Source organism: Gracilinanus agilis, chromosome 6 (assembly GCF_016433145.1).
Source record: "Gracilinanus agilis isolate LMUSP501 chromosome 6, AgileGrace, whole genome shotgun sequence".
Classification (NCBI taxonomy): Eukaryota; Metazoa; Chordata; class Mammalia; order Didelphimorphia; family Didelphidae; genus Gracilinanus; species Gracilinanus agilis.
Window position 1 is genome coordinate 191,708,483 of NC_058135.1, and position 24,797 is coordinate 191,733,279.

The window sequence follows — 24,797 nt, forward strand, 5'->3', positions numbered from 1 at the left end:
TCTTCATATGAAATTCTATTCACATACAAATCTATTTATAAAAAGATGTGCTTCAGCCTATCTAAAGATGACTAGAGCAAATTCATTAAGTCAAAACAAAAGTATTTCCAGCTTAAATTTCCTAATTATAACTTAATTATATTATTTTTAAATTAATGAAAGCATTTAATCATGGTTTATTTTAGGGCAATTTTGAGTAAAAAATAACATGCTATATTTTTATATTTTGTTTTTTGAATGTCATTAAGCATTAAGCTTAAGTACTTTGGGCTGCTAAGGTATAAATTCAGCCAAGGAACTGTCTTCTGTTAGATTGTTAAGCATCTAGTTTTAGCTAAGGCATACCTGAACACTGACATTAAAAATACTATTAGAAATTAAATTAGTCCACATATATGGTACATAGTAATCGTATTCATTTGATAATACTAATAGTATTCATTTGGTGATGTAAGATGTAAAAATAAAAATTCAGCAGAAGCTTGTAAAAGAGTAATCATAAAGATTAATTTGATTCATCAATATTTACAAACAAAACAATGGGAAAACACAAAAGTTTGCAAAAATGGAAAATGACAAATGCTGGAGTAAAACAGTCACATTAATCCAGTTATGAATGGGTATGGCCATTCTTGAAAATAATTTGGAATTATTCTCAAAAAGTGACTCTCTATCCTCTTTGACCTAATGATACCTCTACTAGGCTTATTCGCAGAAAATAAAAATTTTTAAAAGAGGAAAAGGATTAATATGTAGAAAACCATTTAGAGCAGTGTTTTGTAGAAGCAAAGAACTAGAAAATATGAGGTATCCATCAATTAGAATACAGCTGAATAAAGTGTTATATGAATGCAATGAAATATTATTATGCTATACAGAGATGGTTTCAGGGATACCTGAGAAGACATGAATTTATATTGAGTGAAGTACACAAAACAAGAAAAATTTATATAGTAACAATAACATTACAAAAAATAAAAAAATATATAAAAGCCTTAAAAATTCTGATCACAATCAATCATGATACCAGAGGATCAATGATGAAGAGTGCTATCCAACCACCCAAGAGAATATTAATGGAATAGGGGAGTTCAGAATGAGATACATATACACAAAAGGAATGAAACAGAAAATATTTTAAATTTCCTTCAGACTTGTGTATTCCTATCCTATTTCTTATAGTGACAAGGTGCTAAGAATGATAGTTTTTACATTAACTATAAAGAATATACTAACTATAGGTACTCTATTTTGTCAAATATAATACAAATCAACATAATTGTCATTAGAACTGAAACATTAAAAAATTGATATTCTTGGGGTAAAGGAAACCAGAAGACAAAAGGAAATTGTAACTAAATGGAAGGAAGACTCCTATATTCTCCTTGGAGAGGCAAACAATGGAGTTGGAGGAACTAGATTTTTTGCACATTCCCAAGGCAATAAAAAACATTCATTTCATGGGACACTTGGTCTTCTCCTCTTACAATGCTCATAAGGAAGAACATGAGCAAAAAGATTAACAGGAAGGTAACTGTCATGTATGTCCCAACAACTGTTATAGAGGGAGAAGAGACAAAGAAATTATAAGAATTTCACAAGATCCTCCAAAACAGTCAACACATACTTTGATTCTCAATAACTTCAAAGCCAAAGGCAGATATGAGAAGTGAAAAATATTAGGAAATATGACTGAGATGAGATACATTAGCAGTCAAAGACTTATAGACTATTCAAAAAGTCTCATGCCTACATATTATAAATATTTCATAGAATTATGAAATTTGAAAGTTGCTAGTTTTGGCCCACTATTTTGCAGTTAATTGAACTTTTATCAAGAAATAGTGATAAAGGTCAATATCTTTTTCTTTTTCCTTTTCCCATCTTTCATTATTAAGGTATTTTTACAAATATTACATTTTAACTTCAGTTATCTAATTGCTTTTATATAGTTGATTCTGATGGCTTCACAAATCATTTTCTTTTTTTATATTTATTTTTTAGAAAAGTTATCATGATTCATGCTCTTACTTTCCCCTTCACCCCCCGACCACCCTCCCCCCATAGCCGATGCCCATTTCCACTGATTTTAATGTGTCCTTGATCAAGACCTATTTCCAAATTGTTGATAATTGCATTGGTGTGCTAGTTTCAGGTCTACATCCCCAATCCTGTCCACCTCAACCCATGTGTTCAAACAGTTGCTTTTCTTCTGTGTTTCCTCTCCTGCAGTTCTTCCTCTGAATGTGGGTAGCATTCTTTTCCATAAGTCCCTCAGAATTGTCCTGGGTCATTGCATTGCTGCTAGTACAGAAGTCCATTACATTTGATTTTACCAGAGTGTATCAGTCTCTGTGTACAATGTTCTTCTGGCTCTGCTCCTTTCACTCTGCATCAATTCCTGGAGGTCTTTCCAGTTCACATGGAATTCCTCCAGTTTATTATTCCTTTGAGCACAATAGTATTCCATCACCCGCATATACCACAATTTGTTCAGCTATTCCCCAACTGAAGGACATACCCTCATTTTTCCAGTTCTTTGCCACCACAAAACGCGCAGCTATAAATATTTTCGTACAAGTCTGTTTATCTATGATCTCTTTGGGGTACAAACCCAACAATGGTATGGCTGGATCAAAGGGCAGGCATTCTTTTATCACTCTTTGGGCATAGTTCCAAATTGCCAGCCAGAATGGTTGGATCAGTTCACAGCTCCACCAGCAATGCATTAATGTCCCAATTTTGCCACATCCCCTCCAGCATTCATTACTCTCCCCTTCTTTCATTTTAGCCAATCTGCTAGGTGTGAGGTGATACCTCAGAGTTGTTTTGATTTGCATTTCTCTAATTATTAGAGATTTAGAACAATAGAACAATAGTCATTTTCTATATGTTAGGCTATAGTCATTTTAATTGGGGGAAGGGAGGGTAACATTTGATACTGCCATAACCAATACCCTTTCCCTCTCTTCTAGATTGTGTTCCCCTCCCCACTTTTGGCACTAGAGGGCAGAACCTGGAACCAAGTGGTAGAACTTACAAAGAGGCAAATTTAAAATTGGAGTGTGGGGGTAGAAGTTTAAGAGTACTTCCTTACAACAGAGTTGTCCAAAAATGGAATGTTCTTTCTCAAGAAGCAGTGAACTTCTGGGGGCAGCTGGGTGGCTCAGTGGACGGAGACAGAACGTCCAGGGTTCAGATATGGCCTCAAACAGTTCCTAGCTGTGTGACCCTGGGCAAGTCACTTAAATGCCTACTGCCTAGCCCTTACTGCTCTTCTGCCTTGGAACCAATACACAGTATCGTTAAGGGTTTAAAAAATAAAATAAAATATCAAAAAGCAATAGAAATGAAAATAAGTCTAAAGAAAGTTTGGTGTACAAGGACCAAATGAGTTACAACATCTGAAGAATAGAATGGATAACTAGAGGGGAAAGGATAACAAATATATGTAAAATTTTGCTTGTAAATAGCAGAAACAGAAGAACCACCATATGTGTATGCTAAGACTTCAGTTTTTAATGGGCTTAGCTGAAAAAGAAGAAATGACACTTTAAGAAGATAAAAGTTTGAAAAGCAGGTTGGATTAGAACAAGTACACAAAGGAATTCCATGAGAGAAGTGATAAGTCATAAAAGTACTGAAAGACTGTTTTAAAAGTGATAACAAATGTTAAAAGAAAATGAGGGGTTGCATGAATTGACTGGGGAGAGAGAGAGACATGGTCTCACTCACAGGCCTCTGTGTGGGTACTGCTGGCAGAAAGGTTATGCCTCTCCACACCTGACAGGCTTTGTTGGACTAAGCCTATCAATTATCTCCTTTTAACCTTTTAACCACTGAGAAGTTGTAGGTGTAATCAACTTCTCTAGTTCTTCAACCTGTGTTTGGAATGAATATTGATAAGGGTTATTGGTGCCCTTGGATCTGACTGTGTGACTGTCTCCCCTTCCCAAGGGCTTTAAATATATTCACTACTCAGGAAAGGGACTTGTAACAAACAACTATATTTAATTCTAGCTTAACAGGGTTAGGAACAAGGGAAAAGATGGAGGATTTGGAAACCTTATTGCTAACAGTCCAAGGCTATAGATTGCTAGATCAAGTAGAGGCTGGAGACTCATCACCCTCTTGCTAACTCTGGCTTGACTTGACTGGAGCCAAGCCAAAGATTAGGGAAGGCTATTGATCTTCTTGAATGACAGTAGCTTTCTCTCACAGCTCTATTGATAATGGTTGTAATAGGTCTCTAGCTCTCTCAAGCAAGGCAGATGGATTGCAGGTATAGGGCCTACCCTCCCTCTTGACCTCCCACCTCCCAAGATTGCTCCAGTCTGAGCCGTCTTGTGCTGTGCATGATGGGTATTTATAGGGTTGGCTCCAATGGACTTTTGGCCCTGGCTCATGGCACCTGGGTACATTCCAAGGTCTCCAACTGACGGTCTTGTCACTCAAAGTGGTGTCCATCTTGTCCCAGGAATTCATTATAACACAAACAATTTGGGAAGTGGGGTAGAGTCATGGATCCTATGAATACTCCAGAAATATAACTAAGATAACATCAATACCTATGACATTATGTTTATAAAATCCATGTAAGAATGACCATTATTCCTATCAGGGGCATAATCTCAATAAAAATATGGAAAGAAAATAGGCTTTCGCAAATTATTTTCCATAATGCCCTCATTTTGACTGAAATATCCTTTTGTTGTCCGTTAAAAAATGAAACAAAACAAACAAAAAAAAAAAAATAACTGACTTGGTGGAATAAAATACAGTCTTAAACAAGGATTCTTAACCTAGGGTCTGTCTGTGACCTTTAAACAATCTTTTTATAACCACGTTCCATTAATTTCTTTTCTTTGTAATATTATTTCTTTTTTTGCATTAAAAAACATTATTCTGAGCAGTCTATAACAATAAAGGTTGAGAACCCCTGACATAGAGGAAGACCTTTTTCCAAAATGGGCAGTTCCCTTACTGGAGATCCACAGAATAATATGCTCAAAAATAGTATAGAAAAATGGTAGAGACAGACTGCCATCTGTATCAACAAGTACTAACATCAACAATATCATATATCTTTTGAAGCAATGAAGTTATTGATAAAATATTGATAAAATCAGAACCAAAATAAGAATTTTTCATTCACTTATCAGCTGCTCTATGGTATGCATTTTGGACTTCCAGGGATGAAGCTAATATGGCAGAGAAAAGCTCAGAGACACCATGAGAATCCTCTCCAACCAATATTAAAATAATGCCACAAAACAAATGCAGGAGTGAAAGAACACAGAGTGAAACCACTTTGAAGAAAAGAAAAACCCAAAAGGTAGGCAGAGAACATTTGAAGCACTGGAGTGAGAGGGGATCACAGTCAGCAGGAGGCTACAGCAAGGAGTGAGGAACAATCCACACATCCCCACCCCACATCTGCTGTTCTGAGAGAAAAGGATAGAATGGAGTAAATTATATAACATAAAAAGGTGAAAAATCATTATAGAGAGGGGAGGATAAGGGTGGTGACAGGCAATGCTTAAACTTTACTCTCATCTTAACTGGCTCAGAGAGGGGAAAACAAGCATATTCAGTGTGGTACAGAATTCTATCACCCTACAGAGAAGTAGAAAGGGAATAAGATAAGGGAAGAGGGAGGTAATAAAGGGAGGGGGAACTGGGTATGGGATGTTAAAAAGCAAAACACTGGTGAGGAAGAATGAAGTGAAAGGGAATAGAGCAGGATCAAAAGGGGAAAATATGATAAAGGGCAATACACAGTAATCATAACTCTGAATGTAAATGGGATTAATTCACTCATAAAACATAAGTGGATTAAAAACCAGAATCCTACTATTATATGTTGTTTACAAGAAACACATTTGAGGCAAGATGACACACACAGATTAAAGATAAAATGCTGAAGCAGAATTTATTATGCAACATCTAAAGTAAAAAAACAAACACAGGTATAGCAATCATATGAGACAAAACTAAAGTAAAAATTGATCAGATGAAAAGAGTTAAGGAAGGAAATGACCTCTTCCAAAAAGGTACTATAAATAATGAAGTAATATCAATACTAAGCATTTATGCACCAAATGGTATAGCATCCAAATTTCTAAAGGAGAAACTAAAAGAACTTAAAGAGAAAATAGTAAAACCATAGTAGTAGTGAACATCAATCTTCTCCTATCAGGACTTGATAAATTCAGGGTGTAGCTGGGTAGCTCAGTGGATTGAAAGCCAGGGATAGAGACAGAAAGTCCTAGGTTCAAATCTGGCCTCAGACACTTCCTAGCTGTATGACCCTGGGCAAGTCATTTGACCCCCATTGCCTATCCCTTACCACTCTTCTGCCTTGGAGCCAATACACAGTATTAACTCCAAGACGGAAGGACGGTAAGGGTTTAAAAAACAACAACTAGATAAATCGAACCAAAAAATAAGAAAGAAGTAACGGAAGCAAATGAAATTCTTTTTTTGCCACAAATATGGTATTGATTTCCAAGCCAGGAAGACCAAAAACAGAGAAAGATAACTACAGACCAAATTCCTTAGTAAACATAGATGCAAAAATCTTAAATAAAATACTAGCAAAGAGACTATGGTATCCATTTTTTTCCCTAGGCCATGTAATAGGCAAATTTATAAATTAAGATTTAGACATTTAGAGTAAGATAACAGCCACACTTTAATCAGGCAAGGCTGGAGCATTCCAACCATTGAATGGTGAGAATGGAGTTTTTTCCTAAAGTGACTCTGTTGTGGCTGAGGCAGTTAGAGGCTGTTTATCTGTCCCAGTGAAGAGCCAAGGAAAAGAGGATTTGTCTCCCAGAAGAAACATCTACCAGTGGAAATTCAGGTTGAGCAACAAGACTAGACTTGGGTGGTGGACATACCAGGCTGGTTCAGCTCCCTGTCTTTATCTTTTGTGGATTAATTGCTGAGGATCCTGGAAAGCTGTGAACATCGTTGGAGCTGAAGTGGTTCCAGTAGTGAGACCATCACATCCCCTTCTAACCTCTAAAAGCTGGACCTGCTAGTTCAGTGTAGATTTTGAGCCATTTCCAGTCCCTAAAGTCTGTCCATAGTTATCTAGTGTAGTGTGACCTTTTCCCTATTTCTTCAACCCTAAACCTCTTAATAAACTGTTTTATTTTACTTCCTGTTGTCTTCCTCAAACCCCAATAAGGACCCATAGAGAGATAGCATCCAACTCTTGTGTTTTCCCCACCTGGCTAATGACCAATAAACTGTCAACTGTCATCTTGCTAGCTAGAGTGGTTTCACCTAACACCCACATCCCTTATGAGGGGTCCCCTGTTATCCTGTGAAATCCTGTCACATGGGGTGTGTGGGTGTGTCCTGGTTGTGTGTGTCACCTCTGTATTACCCCAGTTAGATAGTTACATATTTCAACCATAGCAGGAGCTCTACAAGTAACTTGAACAGTTACTGAAGAAGACTAGATGACTTAATAGATTACATTCTTGTAATGACTAAAGACAAACTCTAATCTGGTTATTCAACAAACTTTTTGTGATTGCTCATCTACCATCCCTTTCCCCACCATCTTTGTCCCATGCTTATCTAATACTATTCATACCTTAGCTCAACTCCTACCTTTTTCAAGTAATCTTCTCAAATCATCCCCCCAAAATAACTTTTCTTTTTTTTCTGTTATTCATGTGGTACTTAGTTATATATACTGTATTGTATGATTATTTGTATTTTCACAAGTATATGCTGGGTAAGGGCTACCCTAATATTAATAAAATATAAAGACCTTGAGGAAGGCCTTAAAAGTATGTTGGGTTGATCCTACATTCAACAATTACCCAGGACGTGAAGGTAAAGTGAATCTGAGACCTATACTGTTAAAGTGATCAATAAGATCACTGACCCATAAAGGTATTAGTTTATATGTTTGATATTATTACTATATAGACTTGATTTACACCAGGAGCTCCAGATACAGACTGTAAGATTTAAATTGATGTCCAATACTTCTAGTATTATATTTTATAAAGTTTATTATCTAAGAAAATAGAACCACGTGACTTAAGTTTTTCTACCTGCTCAAAAACCCCGCATCCACAGCTGCTACCACAGAAAAAGAAAGAGAGAGAGACATGGAACTCCACGCAATTTACATCCTGTCTATGTCAGCACATAATGACAGGAATTGAGTAGGGTGCTGGGAATTGTAAGTTTCGCTGGGGATCATAGTTTTCAGAATAACAGATTCTAATTACACAAAACCAAGTTATTCTTAGCCTCTAAAAGACACTAAACAACAAATTATCATTGATTTATTCAACAACTATTACCAAGTATAAACTACTTGCTTGATCCTACCCCAGAGACAACTTGGAAGCCAAGACATAGGTATAAATATTTATACTTCAATAACTATAGAATTTAAAAAAATAAGATAAATTCATTGTGATTTAACTAACTATAAACAGTAATGTAACAAACATGGGGGAGGGAGGAAAATAGGATTTCCATGCTAATAAAGTACTGGTGTACCAATTCATTCAAGAGCAAAGGTCTAAACTAGAGTAGAACCAATCTGGGGTCATTTCAGATTTGGATAAATGCCTCACAGGTTTGAGTTGGTTTTGGAGTATTTCCAAATATTCAGGTCATCATTAGGGCCTCCCTTATTTCACATCTCTAGGAGTTATGCTGAGCCTGTTATGAAAGATATTTAACATCAAGATTGGCTCTGTCAGTTCCAATATCAAGGGCTCCTAAGATTATGAGCAAAGGCATTATTTAGAGATGGTGTTTTTATAGTGTTTTTATCTATTAACAATCTATTATCTATTATTTTATCTATTAGCATTGTTAATAGATAATCCTGTGATTAATAACTGCAAAATAAGAAGACTAACACTTTAATATATCAACATATCTAACACTAAGAGAAATCATGAAAATATAATTAATCATTTTAATAAGCAAGTTCACTAAATCATATGAAAATCTATTAAAGAAATGGCAGCAATATCTCTAAAAGACTGTAGCAAAAGCCAAGAAAATAGAAAGTTTGACAGAACCAAAGGTGTTGAACTGAAATCCTGTTGCTATTAGTACCATAATTACTCATAACTGGCACTGTGTTTTGTGAAATTATTCCATAAATATTAAAAGTAATAAATGTGTTGTGGGCAAACATAAAATGAGATAAATAGATAGATTTAGGTGTAGACAGTAAGATTGCCAAGTAGGGTGGCATGAGCTGAACATTCTGTGAAGCCTTAGAATACAGCAGTGTGTGTAACCCAGGGCTCTGGGACAAGTTGGCTGCAACTGGTGTTATAAAAGAAAGGGGGTAGTCTGGATACTACCACTATTGGGCTGGTTATTAGTAGTAGTAATCTGAGGAAGCTTTGGTTTGGTTCCCTAATGGCTGGGGCAGGGACACCCGAGTCCTGCCACCTAGCTGGAGGTTATAATAACTGCTCTTCTAACTGCCCAGGCAAGATCCCTAAAGGTCAATGGATGGGTAACCCTTTCAGGTCCCACCTGGGGTTGATTGATTATTGGTATTGGGCTCTATCAGCCTTGGATAACATTCATCTGACTGCATTGCTCCCTCCCCAGAGTGGTGATGGAATAACTACTCCAGGAAGATACTTAATAACTTTATCTATGTTGTTTGACAAGGGAAAGGAATGATCAGGAAAGGGTTGGGGAATAGGTGACCCTGTCACTAAATCTATGGCAATAAGCAAACTGTTTGGATGACACAAATGTTGATGATTTCTCTCAGCTTCTTACTGCTCGTTGTTTTGCCAGTTCTACAGCCTTCAGGAAATACCACCCTTTACCAACCTCTTCTTCTTCTCCTACCCACTTCCCGGATGCCCCCCCCCACCTGGCCCCCAGGATACCTAAATATCTAGAGATGGTCTAGGTGCCTAAATATCTAGGGATTCAGAGAGAATCAGAGGATCCACAGGTCAATCAATGTTCAAGATCAAATGTCCAAGGCAAGAGTTTAGGCAAGGCTCAGCCAAGGCAAAGCCAAAGTCCCAAAAGACAAGGGGTCCAAGGTTACCTGTCAGGGCGCTGCCAAGTTATTTATATCCTTTCTGGCCAACTGCCTTTCCTCCTATCCTCATGGCCTCCAGGAATATTCCGATGTCCAAATATCTTCACCTGTCAATCAAGGTGTGACTCTCAACTCCCAGAGCTTGAATATGACACTGGAAAGGAGGTCTGGGTGTTGAACTTCCAAAAGCATCACCAGGATATCATCTACTCTGTGGGCAAGTGCAAGCTGGAGTTTGGGATTACAGATTTGGAGGGTGGACTTTCATTTCTGTACCAGGTCACTGTTTGTTACCTACTGGAATTACTGGCTGATTATCATATGGGACCTTGGGACATCTGAGACCACAGCTGGAGGGACAAGGATTCAGGAGTGAGAATCTATTTACCCCATCCTGTTTGGATTTTGATAGTGTTATATTCAGTGTAGAAATCCATTTCCCTTGTCTATGATCCCTGTCCATCGTTAACCCAGTTAAGGATTCCTGGTTCCCATCTTCCTAATTATTTACCTTAATAAACTATTGTTTTTGTTTCCTGTTTGTTCTCCTTAACCTAGAAGAACCCTAGTTAAGATATATAAGTTCTCATTTCAATTCCCCAGCTGGCTGGAGGCTGGATCAATGTAGTAACCAAGCAACTGCCATTCTTCTATCTTGGTGTTACCCACTTTCTCAAGACCTTACACATCTTCAAGGGCTCAGTTAGGAATGGTAATTACTTTAAGATATAATTAATGGGCACTCATTTAGTATATTTTAATTAATTGTCCTAAATTCAGTTAATCTAGTGAAGTCAGTAACAGTCTCACCTACTTCAAATGTAAGCAGGATAAAGATTACTAGAGTCCCCAATGACTCTTTTTGATATAACTAGATAACTAGTCTTTACCTGTACTCAAAAAAGGCATGTGATCATATGCAAATGATATATCCATGAAATTAATCCCAAACCTAAATTTTCAGACTCATTATCAAATATATGCATATAATGATAATACATATAACATTTTACCAATTAAAAATTGCTCTCACAACAATCCTGTGGGGTAGGGTAATGCAAATACAGGTATCCCTTTCAAATTGCAACTTACCCCATCAAATTTGGGGGGGGGGGGGTGCTTTGCAGAAGCCACAGATGAGATGCAAAGGCCGGCAGACTACATAGAGGAAGTTTAGAAACTCAGAAATGCATAAAATATATGTATAGTATTGCATGATATCAACATATTTTTAACTTTTAATACCATAGACACAATTTCTTTTCTAAATAAGTAAAAAGTTAAAATTTGCAAAAAGAATGTAAAAGCCAGATGACACATAAAGGCTAGAAAGATATTTTTTAAGTTGAATAATTCCTAAATTCATAAAATGTATGTACTATGATTTTTTAAAATTTTCCTGTTGTGCATGTAATGTTTAGTATTATTCTCCTTAAAATTTCTTTTTTAAAAATGTCCTATATATTTCCTATTTTTAAATTTTCTTTTCATATATTATATTTACTTTACATATTGAATTATACATAACTTACAAAAAAGGTACTACAAACAACCCCATAAAAGAAAAAGCTCAAACTTCTCTGGTAGGAAGAAAGTGTTAAAATACTTCATGTAGATTTTCCCAGTTGTACTCCTAACCCTGAGATGTATATTACTGCTCCTTTGAGGATACAGTAGCTTAAAGAACCTAACTTATATAAAGCTTGAAAGGATCATAGCTGGGATTTAAACCCAATGCTGCTAAGTCCAATGTCTTTTCCCAATTATACCATAATGCCTCTCAAAATTTGGTCCAAATTTTGTTCCAAACAAAATGCCATGTAAATTTCAGTTAATACTATTGAGAGTTTGTACATAATATATTTACTAAGGGACACCTAGTTTATGAGGTTGCAATACATGGTTCAAAAGAAACCTAAGAAGCAATTTTGCCTTTTTTTCTTTTATTACCTTGCTTTAACTGTCAACCAGCTTTTAAAACCAATGCTGTCCTCTTCCACTAGGTGGCAATAAACACACAATTTAGATTTCATTTATAGCAGACAATTTTATAAAGCAACTTTTATTTCTAAGGACTTCATTAAAAATGTATTTAAAATATTGAAATATATTACAATTTACACTCTGAAAATAAGGAACTCTTTATGACCAAATAGAATTACGAAAATTATATTATTTAGGATCATTTAGGATCAACAATTTAAAGTTGGTAAGGACCTTTGGAACTCACTGAATATATCTATTTTATAGATAAAGAAACTAAAGCCTTAACTGGTGATGTTAAGTTACTTTCCCAAATTACAAACAGATATTGGTGTCAGATTTTAACTTACTTCTAAATAATTGCTAATAGTGTTATGTTGGTAATAATAGAAATATTGGGGAAGCTGATTGTTAGGCTTGGGCCAGATATTTGCAGGACACTCTTCTCCCACACTGACAGGCTTGAGTGAGTAGGGAGGGGGTTAGGTACTCCTTGCTCTCAAACCCCTCCCCCCAAGCAGTTGATTTCAGTTGATGATGGAGTCAGGGCTGTGGTTCTTCAAGCAAGATTCAGCAGAGGGTAATCTTTAATGATGTTCCCTTTCTTAACTTATATTCCCCACAGGTCTGATAGAGGTATAAGTAGTGGCTAGTTATCTTAATGTTGAGGACTGAGATGGGTCTTGTCTTCCTAAGCTGGCAACTGACAGGATTCAAGCTAATGGCAACAGAGAGCAGTGAGTATCCTCAAATAATTCCCAGGCACAGATATTGAAGATAAAGCTTATATTGGTAAATGGAAGGAAAGGGGAGGCAGAGGGGGTAATTAGGATTTGGATAAGTAATGGGAAGCCCTGATCTATCAGGTTGAAGCTGCCCCTCTGCCCCCCCAGGAGGGAGTGGCAGGCACTTAGTTAACATGCTCTCTAGACTAATAATAATTACTTCTAATCTCTATATTACTAAATAATTGCTATATTGATGCTGGTAAGGTTTAATCCTACTAGACAGGCTAACTCCTGAGTAGAAACCACAATGGCTTTTGCCACAATGGCCCCTCAGGTGAACCCCCAAGTCAGGAGCAGCAAGCAGAAAGATCTACTCACCTCAACTCCCAGAAAGCAACTGTTTAACTACCTCTCAACTGCCCCCTCACCCCAAAGTTCTCCAGGGGGAGGTCCCCTGGAATTCTGGGTGAGGCTTGACCCTGTATTTTGCAGGAATTCCATCCTGCCATCTTCTACATTTCAATAGTTATATAAATGTTTTAAGGCTTACAAAGCATATTATATATATATATATATATATATATATATATATATTATTTGTTTCATTACAAATATATTTTTTAGCATCTTAGTACCTTAAGTATCGGTAGATACTAAATAACAAATGAAAATCTGTAATGTTATGGAAGACCTCTAAGATATATAAAGTAATGAAAAAATATATCAGACTGAATTTTTTTACTTAATAAAAATTAATATTTATATATTGCTTCAAGGATGGCAAAGTACTTTATTAGCCATTATTTGAGCCTGACCATAGTCCTGTGAGATAGGCAGTTTACATAACTTGACCATTTTTAGACCATCAGTATGGTGAAAGCATGGGATATGGTTTAAAGAGTTTGAATTGGTCAAGAATAAGTCCTGTTTCTGACAACTATGGGTAAGTTGGCCTGGACAAATTATATAGTCTCCGAGTATCCCTGTAACACACAGAGAAAAAAACTACACACAAGGAGCTGATTTACACTGGCTGCGAGTTTTTATACCAGGTATCTTAGACTGATAAAATCAAAGCTCTGGAAATATAATAAAAAATATACTATTCTTAATATGAAATATAAGAAACCTTTTAAATTTTTTTGCCAAAACATTTTCTATCTTTCTTTGATAAATTTGTATTCATAACTTTTTTATATGCAGAATTTCTCCCTAGCATCTGTCTCTACCTTCTAAGATGGAGAAGACTGCATGCTGTGCCCCACTCCAAGTGCCCAGTGTGTCCGCACCTCCCAACCTCACTCCACACAGAGGGAGGAAGTTCTCCCATTGTACTGCTGGGCAGAGGGGTGGGTGAAGTGAGGAATGTCCTCAGTGAAGGATAGAGAAGGAGAGGGAGTGACCCAAGTGCTCTGCTTCCCTCCAGCTCTGTGAACTGCCCACCTTACCTCCTGTGAGCTCCCATTGGGCTGCTAGGCAGAGGGGTGGAGGATATGAAAAAATGTCATCAGGTCCGGTGGAGAAGGGGAGGGGAGCAGCTCCACCAGAGTTCCTCTGCCTTTCTAGTAATGAACTAGTATAACCTATCAGTAGACTACTTACCACCATGGGGCTGGGGAGTGGGAGGTGGGTATGAATTACAAAATGTTAGAAAATAATTGTCAAAAATTTGTTGCTACATGTAATTGGAAAAAATCAATTTAAAAAAAAAGGAAGAAAAGATACAAGTTCATACATGTGTATACTTCCCAACTGCAAAGGTATAGGGTGGAGATATCTTCCATATCCTTTCTTTAGAGCCATTCTTGCTCTTAGTAATTCTGAAACAACCATTTACTCTGCCTCTGATACCCTATCCTTCTTTGTGACTTTGATCTGCAAGGGGTAGTTGCCCCAAACACTTGCTGGATTCTAATTGATTAACTCATATTTATATATTCATGTAAAAATATATACACACATACAAACTGTATGAAATAAAGAAATCTCTAGGCCATCATTCTGAGCTGAAGATCCAAAAATCTGTGGTTTAATTGTGGTAAATTAAAGCTAAAGGTCTCACCATGCCCAGCCTGTGGCAAAGATCCCCTTTTAGATGGTCAATAGTAGGAGGTTTTTGACAGTTAATTAGTATAAGTCATTAACAAGGCAGAAAGAACGTTCTATGTTAAGAAATATACTATAGCATTTGGTAACAATAATTTGGAACATTTCATATGAAGTCATTAGTTCAGTACAAGGTTAAGATAAGAAAATTTAATTAATACCTAGAACTATTGTACTACTTTTGGAAAGGTCTTTAGGCCAAAGTAACCTTTCCTGGCCATAATACTCTGGAGGCCCTATAGTTGGCATAAATCTTCCAAACAATACCTGAACACACCAAGGTTATTTTCCTATGATCTCATCAGATTGGCTGTGCACTCACCAATTCCAATGAGGACAGCTCCTTCTGGTTGGGTTTCAGCTTTCCTAGATAACTACAAAGACCTAGTTTTTATTCTTCCAACAGAGGCTCTTAATCTAGTAAGTTGCTATAATATTCTAATATACCAAACTATATCCTTTCTAATAGTATGATTAATTTCCTATTATAATTGTCATACACAGTGTAATAACTGCATAGTTGCAGTTATCTACCTAAAGAATCATATGTGATCACTTGGTTTATAATCAATAATATAAAAGCAATAAAAAACAATTTTCCTTTCAATACACATATGAATATATCTATTAGAGAATAGCTTTTGGTGTTTGGGAATGTATGTGTATGTGTATACATACTTCTTTAAATAATATTTTGAAGTCAAATTTATAAAAGCATTTTGTGTGCTTTGGTAGATATACACTTTTTAGTTGTTTGGAATTAGATTTCCTTTCCTATTCATGAATAAATTAACATTTATTAGGTGCCTACAATATGCCAGACACTGTGATAAGCTCTGAGGATTGTTTTAAAATGTGCTATTAGAAATTATGGTTCTATATTTGAATGTGTATTGTGAACCTGCTATTTTGTAAAACCCATTTACACTCACAGAAAATGAATCTCATTTTTGGGTTAAAAAAAATCCCTTCACTAGTTCTAAGTGTTATATATATATATATATATATATATATATATTTGATTTTTAAAACATTCTTTTATTTAATTAGAGCAATTGTTTTTTTCCTTTTTCTCATCTTGTACTGGAAGTACATATATATAATCATTATTTCTCCCTTTTTTGATTTTACAGTGATATAAGCTTAATGCAAATATTTATTTGCTATAATGATGCATACCTGAAGAACCTGAGACTGTGGTAACCTGTCATATAATTGGTAAATACCATGGGACTGTGATTTAATGCCTCTCTGTCTGATTCCAGGAGAAATGCTAACAAGAGCCACATGGATCATGGAGACTTGACTGAGAATCTGCATGGATTGCATGAGTTCTATGCCAATACTGAAGGGCTTGAAACTGGGGTTTGAGTTTTTGGAGTCACAGTCTTTTCTAACACTTTAGAGGACGAGGGTCCCCTTTAACTTAGATTCCTAGTAAAGCACCTAAGATTGGTTATTTATTGGCTCATTCCCCGAGAAGTTGGAGGCAAATCAGACCAGAGAGACGGTCCCTTATTTCTCTCTACATATACAGAGAATGGCAATTAAAGGCAAATCACTTTAATTGGGCCTTGATTCAAGGGCTTGTTATTCTTTTTATTTTTTTATTATTTCTTTTGCCAATTAATTTCATACAACCCCCATGACTCAGCCATGCATCCTTAGCTAACCTGGGGTACCCTTTTCAGGGGAGGAATATGTTGTTTAGAATTTTCCTCAGGGGGATGTGTGTTAAGTATTTAAAAAATCGATAATGTAAAAATATATGTATATTTAACTCTTTTAGGAGTAATTTCAGGGTGAAATGTATAATTCTTAGAAGGGAATGTATGTTTTATAATCTATAATGTAAAGTTTAAATTCTTTTGAGTAATTTCAGGATAAGGATTTTGCCATCTCCCCAGAATCCAGACGACAAACCTGTTTGGTGAAGGCACCATGAAGATACCTGAAGACCCTTCACTGGACCATAAAATCAAATTCGAATTTTGGGTGCAGTTGATTTGAACTGGGGGGGGGGGGGGGGAAGGAGGTGAATGCCTTTGTTTTGAATGTACACTCTTATGCCCATAGGAGACTGCCCCCCCAAATTGGTTTTTTGTCAATGCGGCTAGTTTTATCCATTTGTTTTGTCCTTTTCTTTTATCCCCCAAATTCCTAAAATTTAGAAGTTCAATATGTTTATAGATCCAGTGAAGAAAAAGGGCCAACCTTTTTTTTTGCCGGATCTCAGGGGGAAATGTGTGTTTGGAATTCAGGGAGGTGCCATTTAAAAGTATCTTACAAACTTCCTGTGGACATGTGGGGACTTTGAGACTACATTCCCCGTGATCCAATGGGTTTCTAGTTCCTGATGTGATTAGGTCAGAGAACAGGAACCAACATTGAGCTCGACTTAAAATTCGGAAGGTGGCCTTGAGACGTCCTCTCTTTGGCTACCTGAGCGGGCTCTCTGATGAGAGGAGGAAGATGGATGGAGATATAGAAGAGCAGCATTTTTAAGGATAGTCAGGCGCGGTCATATATATTTTACCAACATGGCCATGGCAATTAAAATATTATTTTCTCTCGTAATATCAGCCTTTATCATTTTTAATCGTTACAGGATACAAATACAGAAAAAGAAAGACAATCTCTGCCTTCAAGGAATTTATAAACTAATGGAGGAAGAAAACCACAAAAGGAAGCTAAAGACGGGAAGGTAAAGGAGAGGTACCTGACTGGAAGCATGATTAAGAAGTCAGTTAGATATCCGGCCTCAGACACTTCCCAGCTGTGTGACCCTGGGCAAGTCACTTGACCCCTCATTGCCTACCCTTACCACTCTTCCACCTAGGACCCAATACAGAGAAGTTAAGGGTTTAAAAAAAATAAAAAAGTCAGTCAGAGACATCCCAAGGTAGTGTAGCCAGGTGGAAAATTAGATTTCTGAGCTGAGGTCTCTCTTTAAGAGGTTTAGAGTTCATGGCTCCAGCCTCCAATCAGAGGCAGAGGGTTGAAATGAGGTGGAATAGAAAAGCTAAGCTACTCTCTCCTCTTTTTCCCATTTTAACTCTTTGGTAAATTACTCTAACTCCACACTATCTTCCTCTCTTAAATCCTGGTCTTCATATCATTTTACTGATTATATCCTACCAAGCTGTGAAGACAATAACCTTTCAGCAGTTAATTTTTCTTAATCTCTCAAGGTATTTCTATGGTGTCTCTCTTCCTCTCTTTCTGAAGCCTCTCAACATTTTTTTTTAAAAACCCTTGTACTTCGGTGTATTGTCTCATAGGTGGAAGATTGGTAAGGGTGGGCAATGGGGGTCAAGTGACTTGCCCAGGGTCACACAGCTAGGAAGTGGCTGAGGCCAGGTTTGAACCTAGGACCTCCTGTCTCTAGGCCTGACTCTCACTCCACTGAACTACCCAGCTGCCCCCATCTCAACATATTTTTGAGTGTTATTTAACTTATAAATTTAATTTTTCCTTCTTATTTATCTAGTTATGTAAGTCCTTCACATTTTTCCCCTCTCAATTGAGCAGTCAAGTAAAATCTACTTCCCTCTCCCTCCAACTGTTCATTTTTTGTATTTAAAAAAAATGTGGTTTCATTAGTTTTCTCCCTTTGTTGTCAACTTGGCATTCTTATGCTTCAATTCATGGTCCTTACTCTTATGTATTCCTTCTTTGGTTCTCTGTATTCCTAATAGAATCAAAGCTTCTAAGGTACTTATTTTCAGTTCCTTCTTCTAAACAGTTTTGTGTTACTGCCTTATAGATCTGACTCTTTATGTTTCTTCCACACATCACCCTCTTCCTTATCTCACTTTCAGAAATATTAATTCCTGGAGAAGAAAGAAATGATAAAAGTTTTGCTTTATGGCAGAAATTTTCCTGTGTCCCTCACTGTCCATCCTATGATAATTTTCTTTCATATTTGCCATGAAATCTTCTCTTTAGATCTATACTCTCCTTCCCTTGTGGCTCTCAAGTTGTCCCCAAGAGCTCTGATTCCCTTTCACCTGAGGCAGGAAGCTGTCCATGCAGGTCTAAGACTCTAGAAGGCAGAAGGTAGTAATCTCTCTAAACATTAAATCTCTACAGATTACTCACTTAAAGATTCTCATTTCCTCTTACATAATCTCTCCTTAAACATTCTTTATTTCTCCCAAGTAGGAAGGATTCCACTAAATGAATTTCATTGTTTTTTTTAAACCTCTATTTTCAATTCAATCCCTCTATTTTTCCCATTTCTCACCTACAAATGACTGTTTTTCTTCTTCTAAGACCATAAGAACTATTTTCCCTTCATCATTGATTTGATTAGCATATAACACTTTGCTTTTATCATCCTCTTCTTTCCTTTTATGCCTCTTTTTGTTCTAAAATTTTGTACCTCAAAAAACAACCATAAGTGTGAAATTGTAGGGTTTAGTCCATGGTGGTCTTCCTTCAGGCATGTTCCTACATCATCACTTTTACAGTTCTGCTTTCAATCTTGTCTCTGTATACTTTTAGGTAAAAATCTTTTAATGATCCTTATGCTGAAATTATGTTGTTAATGCTTTTAACTCTAGAGGTTTCTTTCTTTTTTAGTTTATTTCTTTTTTGAAGGTTATTATTTTTAATTTTCTTAATTGCTGTATTAATTTATTTTTCTTGTGTTCCTGTCCTCTGGGAAGGAGGTGTGAGAAAAAGTAATCATCTCCTTCTTTCCAAGAATGCTTCAAATTCCTTTTTCAGTTGAATGTCAATTTCTTTGTTTGAATTTCCTTCTCTTTTATATCTGAAAGTCTCTTGATTACCTCCAGAATGTGCTTTTTGTCAGTGGGACCATTATATTTTAACCACTATGTGCCTTGGAATTTATGGCATAGAGTTTTTGTTTTTCAGTCGAGTCATGAATTTTTTTCAACTGATGTTTTGTTTCTGTGTTTAAAACTTCTGAGCTGTAATCTTTTATTATTTCTTGCATTATAGAATCTGCATTTTCCAACTAATGTTCTTCTGGACACCTATACCTAAGGCCCCTTTTTTTCTATGCAACCTGACTCTGAGATCAATATTTTGTGTAGATAGATATTGATAGATGATCTTGTATCATGTGTTTTTTTAACATTACTGCATCTTACTTTTCTTCCTCTGGCTTTGTCCTTCATTTCTGTATATCTTTGTTGTCTCTTTTGTTTCTCTGTGAGATTCACAACCAAAGATTAAAGTTCTTTTATGCTACCAATTACTTCTACTATGACAGCCATAAATTCTGCTTTCACAATTCTTATTTCTCTCTTGACCCATTTAGAGACATAATGTTCTGGTTCCATGCTATCTTCGGAATTCACAAAGTTCTTTGCTTCACTGAATGTTAATTCAGTTTCCTTTGTCTTGCAATATTTATTTAGAGATGCCTGGATTCCATTAGATGTGTTGTAGGTCATATTCCCTCAATCATTGTTGTTCCCTGTTAAATGATCTGCTTGAACTCAAGGTTTTTAAGTGAGGTTTGTTGTTTTTTTCCTCCTGAGATCCTTGGAAATTTTCCTCATAATCTCTTACCCTCTACTTTCTCCTTCCCTTTTGATGGGAGACTAACTGAGGACAGGACTTCAAATTTATCTTGGCTACTTCCCATATGGACTTTATTGACTTTTCTCCAGACTCAATCTCTGGTCCAAACTGGGGGGGACACTGAAAGGCATGCTAGTCCCCTTTCCTTCAAGCCTGGTGCCACAGCCCCCATTTTTTTAGTTCTCTGGCCAAGCACTGTTGCACATATATTGTCACCTAAGAGAGGACATTTTTACTTTCTTTTAACTCCACCTCATCCACTGGTGGAGGATGGAAAAGTGCAGTTGTGTTGCTTGTTGCCAGAAAATACTGAAGATGGCACATGGTCAGGAGTATGCTGACAGCCATTGCACAAGAGAACTACTGAACAAAGCCCAGAAGAAGAGCTGATTTGTAAAGCCATGCCAGAGAATGGGCAGTGATGGGGTAGTGCATGCTAAGCAAATTTATTAGGGATTAGAGCTTTCTGTGTTATTAATTCCTTAGGTTGTTAAGTGATTAGGATTCTTAATAATCACCTCTGCAGAAAACTGCCATTGCTTTACATCTTTCACATAATTCTTATCTTACAGAGTTTTGAGAGGTTTGGAGGAATCAGAGAAAATGCCTACCTTGTCTGAAAATGTCTTTTCAATAAAGTCAACATGCCAAGGAATAAGGTTTATAATCATGTTCTGAGGTTTCAGTATGGTATATGTGGCTGGGCAGAACCATTCTGAAATTGAATCAGCAAAGAAGAAAGATATTTTGGAGAGAAATTTGTCCTCCCTCCAATATTTGGGTATTCCTAAAACTGAATGCTACTCCTTTAAGTAAAGGATATTAAATTTTCCCCTAAACTAATGAGTTTTAATACCTTTTTCATATCATGGGAATGAACATAGTACTTACTCCTCCATAGATATATTTTTTTATACTACAACAATGAAATTCCATAGTGTACCAATGACAAACCTAAAAGAGCTCCTAATTCTGGGTATTCTATGTGAGTAATAGCAAGGAGTTACTGGGACTTATTGTAATGGGGCTGGGAGCAGGATTATGATCAACCTTGTGCTTTTGGAAGATTAAAGGAGGCCGCTGTGTAAAGAACGGACTGGACTGGAGAGATTTGAGACAAGGAAGCAAAAAAGAAAGCTATTGAAATAGTCTTCACCAGGGTGGTGGCAGTGTCCTAGAAGAGAAGAGGAAGTATACTACAAATATTATGAATGCAAAATCAATAGAACTTGGCAAAAGACAATGTGGGGTAGGAGAGAGAGTTGAAGATGCCATGTAAGCTGTCCACCTAGTTGACTGAGAAGTTAGGAGGTTCCTTTAAAAAGTAATATAGAATTTAGGAAGAGGAAAGAACTTTGAGGGGCGCAGTGGGTGATAATGAATTCGGTTTTGGCCATATTGAGTTTAAATTATCTATGGGATATCCAGTTTGAGATGTCTATAAAGCTGTTGGAGAAGCAATATTAGAGGTCAGGAAAAGAGGTCTAGGCTGGACAAAAACTTGTGATAATATGAAAAGATAATAAATGAATCCACAGTGGAAAATTCCACCATGAGCTCTAAGGTCTTTTAAGATCAGGAGGTATAAGCAAAATAGCACAGAGGAAGAAAAGAATAGGGCTCACAAAAGGACCATAGGGAACTCCAGTTACCAGGAGAGATCAGTGTTATAAAAATCAGAGAAGAACCAATGAAGAAAGGGGGAATGATAGCATCAAAGCTTTTCAGAGGTCGAAAAGGACCAAAACTGAGAAAAGATCATCAGATATGGCAATTAAGAAATAATTGATAAATTTGGAAAAAGCAATTTCAGTTGAATAGAGTTCGAAGCCAGATAGCAGAATTAAGAAGAGAGTGAGAGAGATACTAAATGTACATGGCGGAGGGAGATATCTACTATAGCTTGTAGGAATGAATAGATGGATGCTTTGTTTCTTAAATGATGGGGGAGATATGGATGTGGTTGTTATCAAGGAAACAGCCAATAGAGAGAAAAAGTTATGAATAACTGAGAAAGGAGGGTTAATAGAGAGGGCAATTGGCTGGAGGAGACAGAATAGAATGTTATCACTAGTACTTGTAGACAGGTTTTGCCATGATACAGAGAAGGGCTACTTCTCCATGTGAGACAAGAGTGAAGGAGATAGTTTTAGAAAGCATGTGAGATGAGGAAGGGGAAAGAAAGAGCTCTTTTTTCATTTCCTCAATTTAAAATATGAAATATCAGGCAAAGTTATCAGCTAAGAAGGTAGGAGAAAGGGAAACTCTGGGAGGTTTAAGGAGAGATGAGAAGATATAGAAAGCTACTATGGTTAAGTGGGAGAATGAATCAGTTAGGGGGGTGTAAAGGGATTGCTTTGTCAAGAGGCCATATCTCATTCAACCTCTTCATTTTCTACATAAGGAAATGAAGACCCAAAAAATTCCGTGTCCAATTCAGCCATAATTTCTTCCCTTCTCTTCCAAAGTTTATGTGGTTCAGTAGTCCCCATGTGTCAGTTCTTTCAATATCATAGGATATAAGTCATAGAAATTTGATGATTTAAATTCAAGGAATGCTAAGTACCCTGTTATCATATCTATAATCCACTTGAATATCAATTTCCTATTATTCATTTTTGCTATACCTTTTCTAGTCCAAACATCATTTTCCTTGGCAAACACAAGTAAAATAAAGAACTAACCTACCTACTCTTTTTTATCTTTGAATTTTTTATCTTAATCAGTATAATTTCCTCATTTTTCCTTTTCGCCCAAATATTGGTTTAAGAGAAACTTTTTCCTATCTATAGCTTTCCTTGTCAGCATAAACTCAGTTTCAACGTTTAGGGTATAGTGGGAAATGAATTCTGGTTTGAATCCTCTGTCTTTTATGTCCTACTTTATGATATGTACCAATCAATTATCCCACTTTCCTCATCTATAAAAAGGGGAAGTAGACTAGATAACACATAAGATTCCTTCTAGTTCTAAATCTATCATAAAACCTGCAATTATTCTTATAAGACCATGATATGAGTTAGTATTTTTCATCCAAAATCATGCTTTGCTTCCATCTTTTAAAAAACCTTAATTAATTGATGTTCATTATATATTCACATGAAATTCTTTAGATAACTATCTTCTTTCTAATCTTAATATTTTCTGAATATTTATTTAATTTCCTTATCTTTAGATTTCACTCATCCTTACTGGGTTAACTTCTGTCTGGTTTTTAACATGGGATAATACATACCTATCCTTTTTCTGTACTCTTTAAAATCTGTTCTTCTGAAATCTCAGGAGCATGTCAGATTTCTTCTCTATCACAAATTCTAAGCTGGAGTGTTCTACTCCACATCCTGCCCTCCCCCACCAAAGGTTCCAAACATGTCTGCTCTATTTATCTCTGGTCCTCAGTTTCCTCATCTGTAAAATGAGGGGAATGGTGTAGATAGATTCTGAGACCCCATCCAACTCCAGACATCTTATAGAAACGTATAATCTCTATGGTTCAATAACTTACAGAACACCAAAATGGGGTTGTGTCAAACACTCAAGCTGGGAGCCCATGCCTGCCACTAAACCACATTAAAATACAAGTGAGAAATAATATTTAACAAAATAAAAATATAGTGGAACAGTATTATGTTACTATGAGGTTTTCTAAGTCAGTATGTGGCCCTCATGGATTCTCATGTATGGTTTAGTGGTCCTTATTTCTATTTTACTCCACTTCTGTAGAAGATTCTCTCAGTGACTCCTGAATGTTGTGAAGAATGGAATCATTTAGGAAAGTAAAGCCCTGACTTTAGCAGAAGAGTAAGAAACATATCATCAAAATAAATGACATAAGGAAAAAAAATTATTTCCCACTTAACTCCCCCCCCCCAAAAAAATTCATTATCCTACCTTTTTTCATTTCCATAAGACTTTTGTGCAACTTTTGCATGGAGGATTAGTACGGTTTGATCACCTCGCTCCTTTAGATAATTTCGCATAGCTTCCCTAGAGATCAAATTTGAAAATGATTAGAGGAAAAAGTTTCAAAAAGATATTTCTCCTTTATAAGACATCAATGAAATGAATAAATCCTAGAGGCTCAAACAATCGTTTTCTAAAAACCAAGTTAGATTTCATTAAATGAATATAGAAAATTTTATCTTTGCTTATCTTAATAAGAAATTTTTGAGAAATGACAACAGCAAGTTGGCTTACTTGGTCTTATCTGGACACATTTTAAAAAATTAGAAAGGCACACAAAAGAATAAAAGGTATATTTTCATTTCCAAGTAGTTATTGATGTAAATAGTTCTGATTATGTACTCACATTTTTCATTAAGTTCATATTAAAATTATTCTAAAATGATTGTCAACTT

The 24,797-nt window shown here is 36.2% G+C and overlaps 1 protein-coding gene across 2 annotated transcripts in view; it reads right to left on the reverse strand.

The window, feature by feature from the left end:
* The window catches only part of RBPJ (recombination signal binding protein for immunoglobulin kappa J region), a 130,921-nt gene that overhangs the window by 15,517 nt on the left and 90,607 nt on the right, over positions 1-24,797 (reverse strand). For both annotated transcript variants that reach the window (XM_044681296.1, XM_044681297.1), the window contains exon 3: positions 24,331-24,426. In XM_044681296.1, coding sequence (XP_044537231.1) covers positions 24,331-24,426 — 96 coding nt within the window. The remainder of the gene's footprint in view (positions 1-24,330; positions 24,427-24,797) is intronic.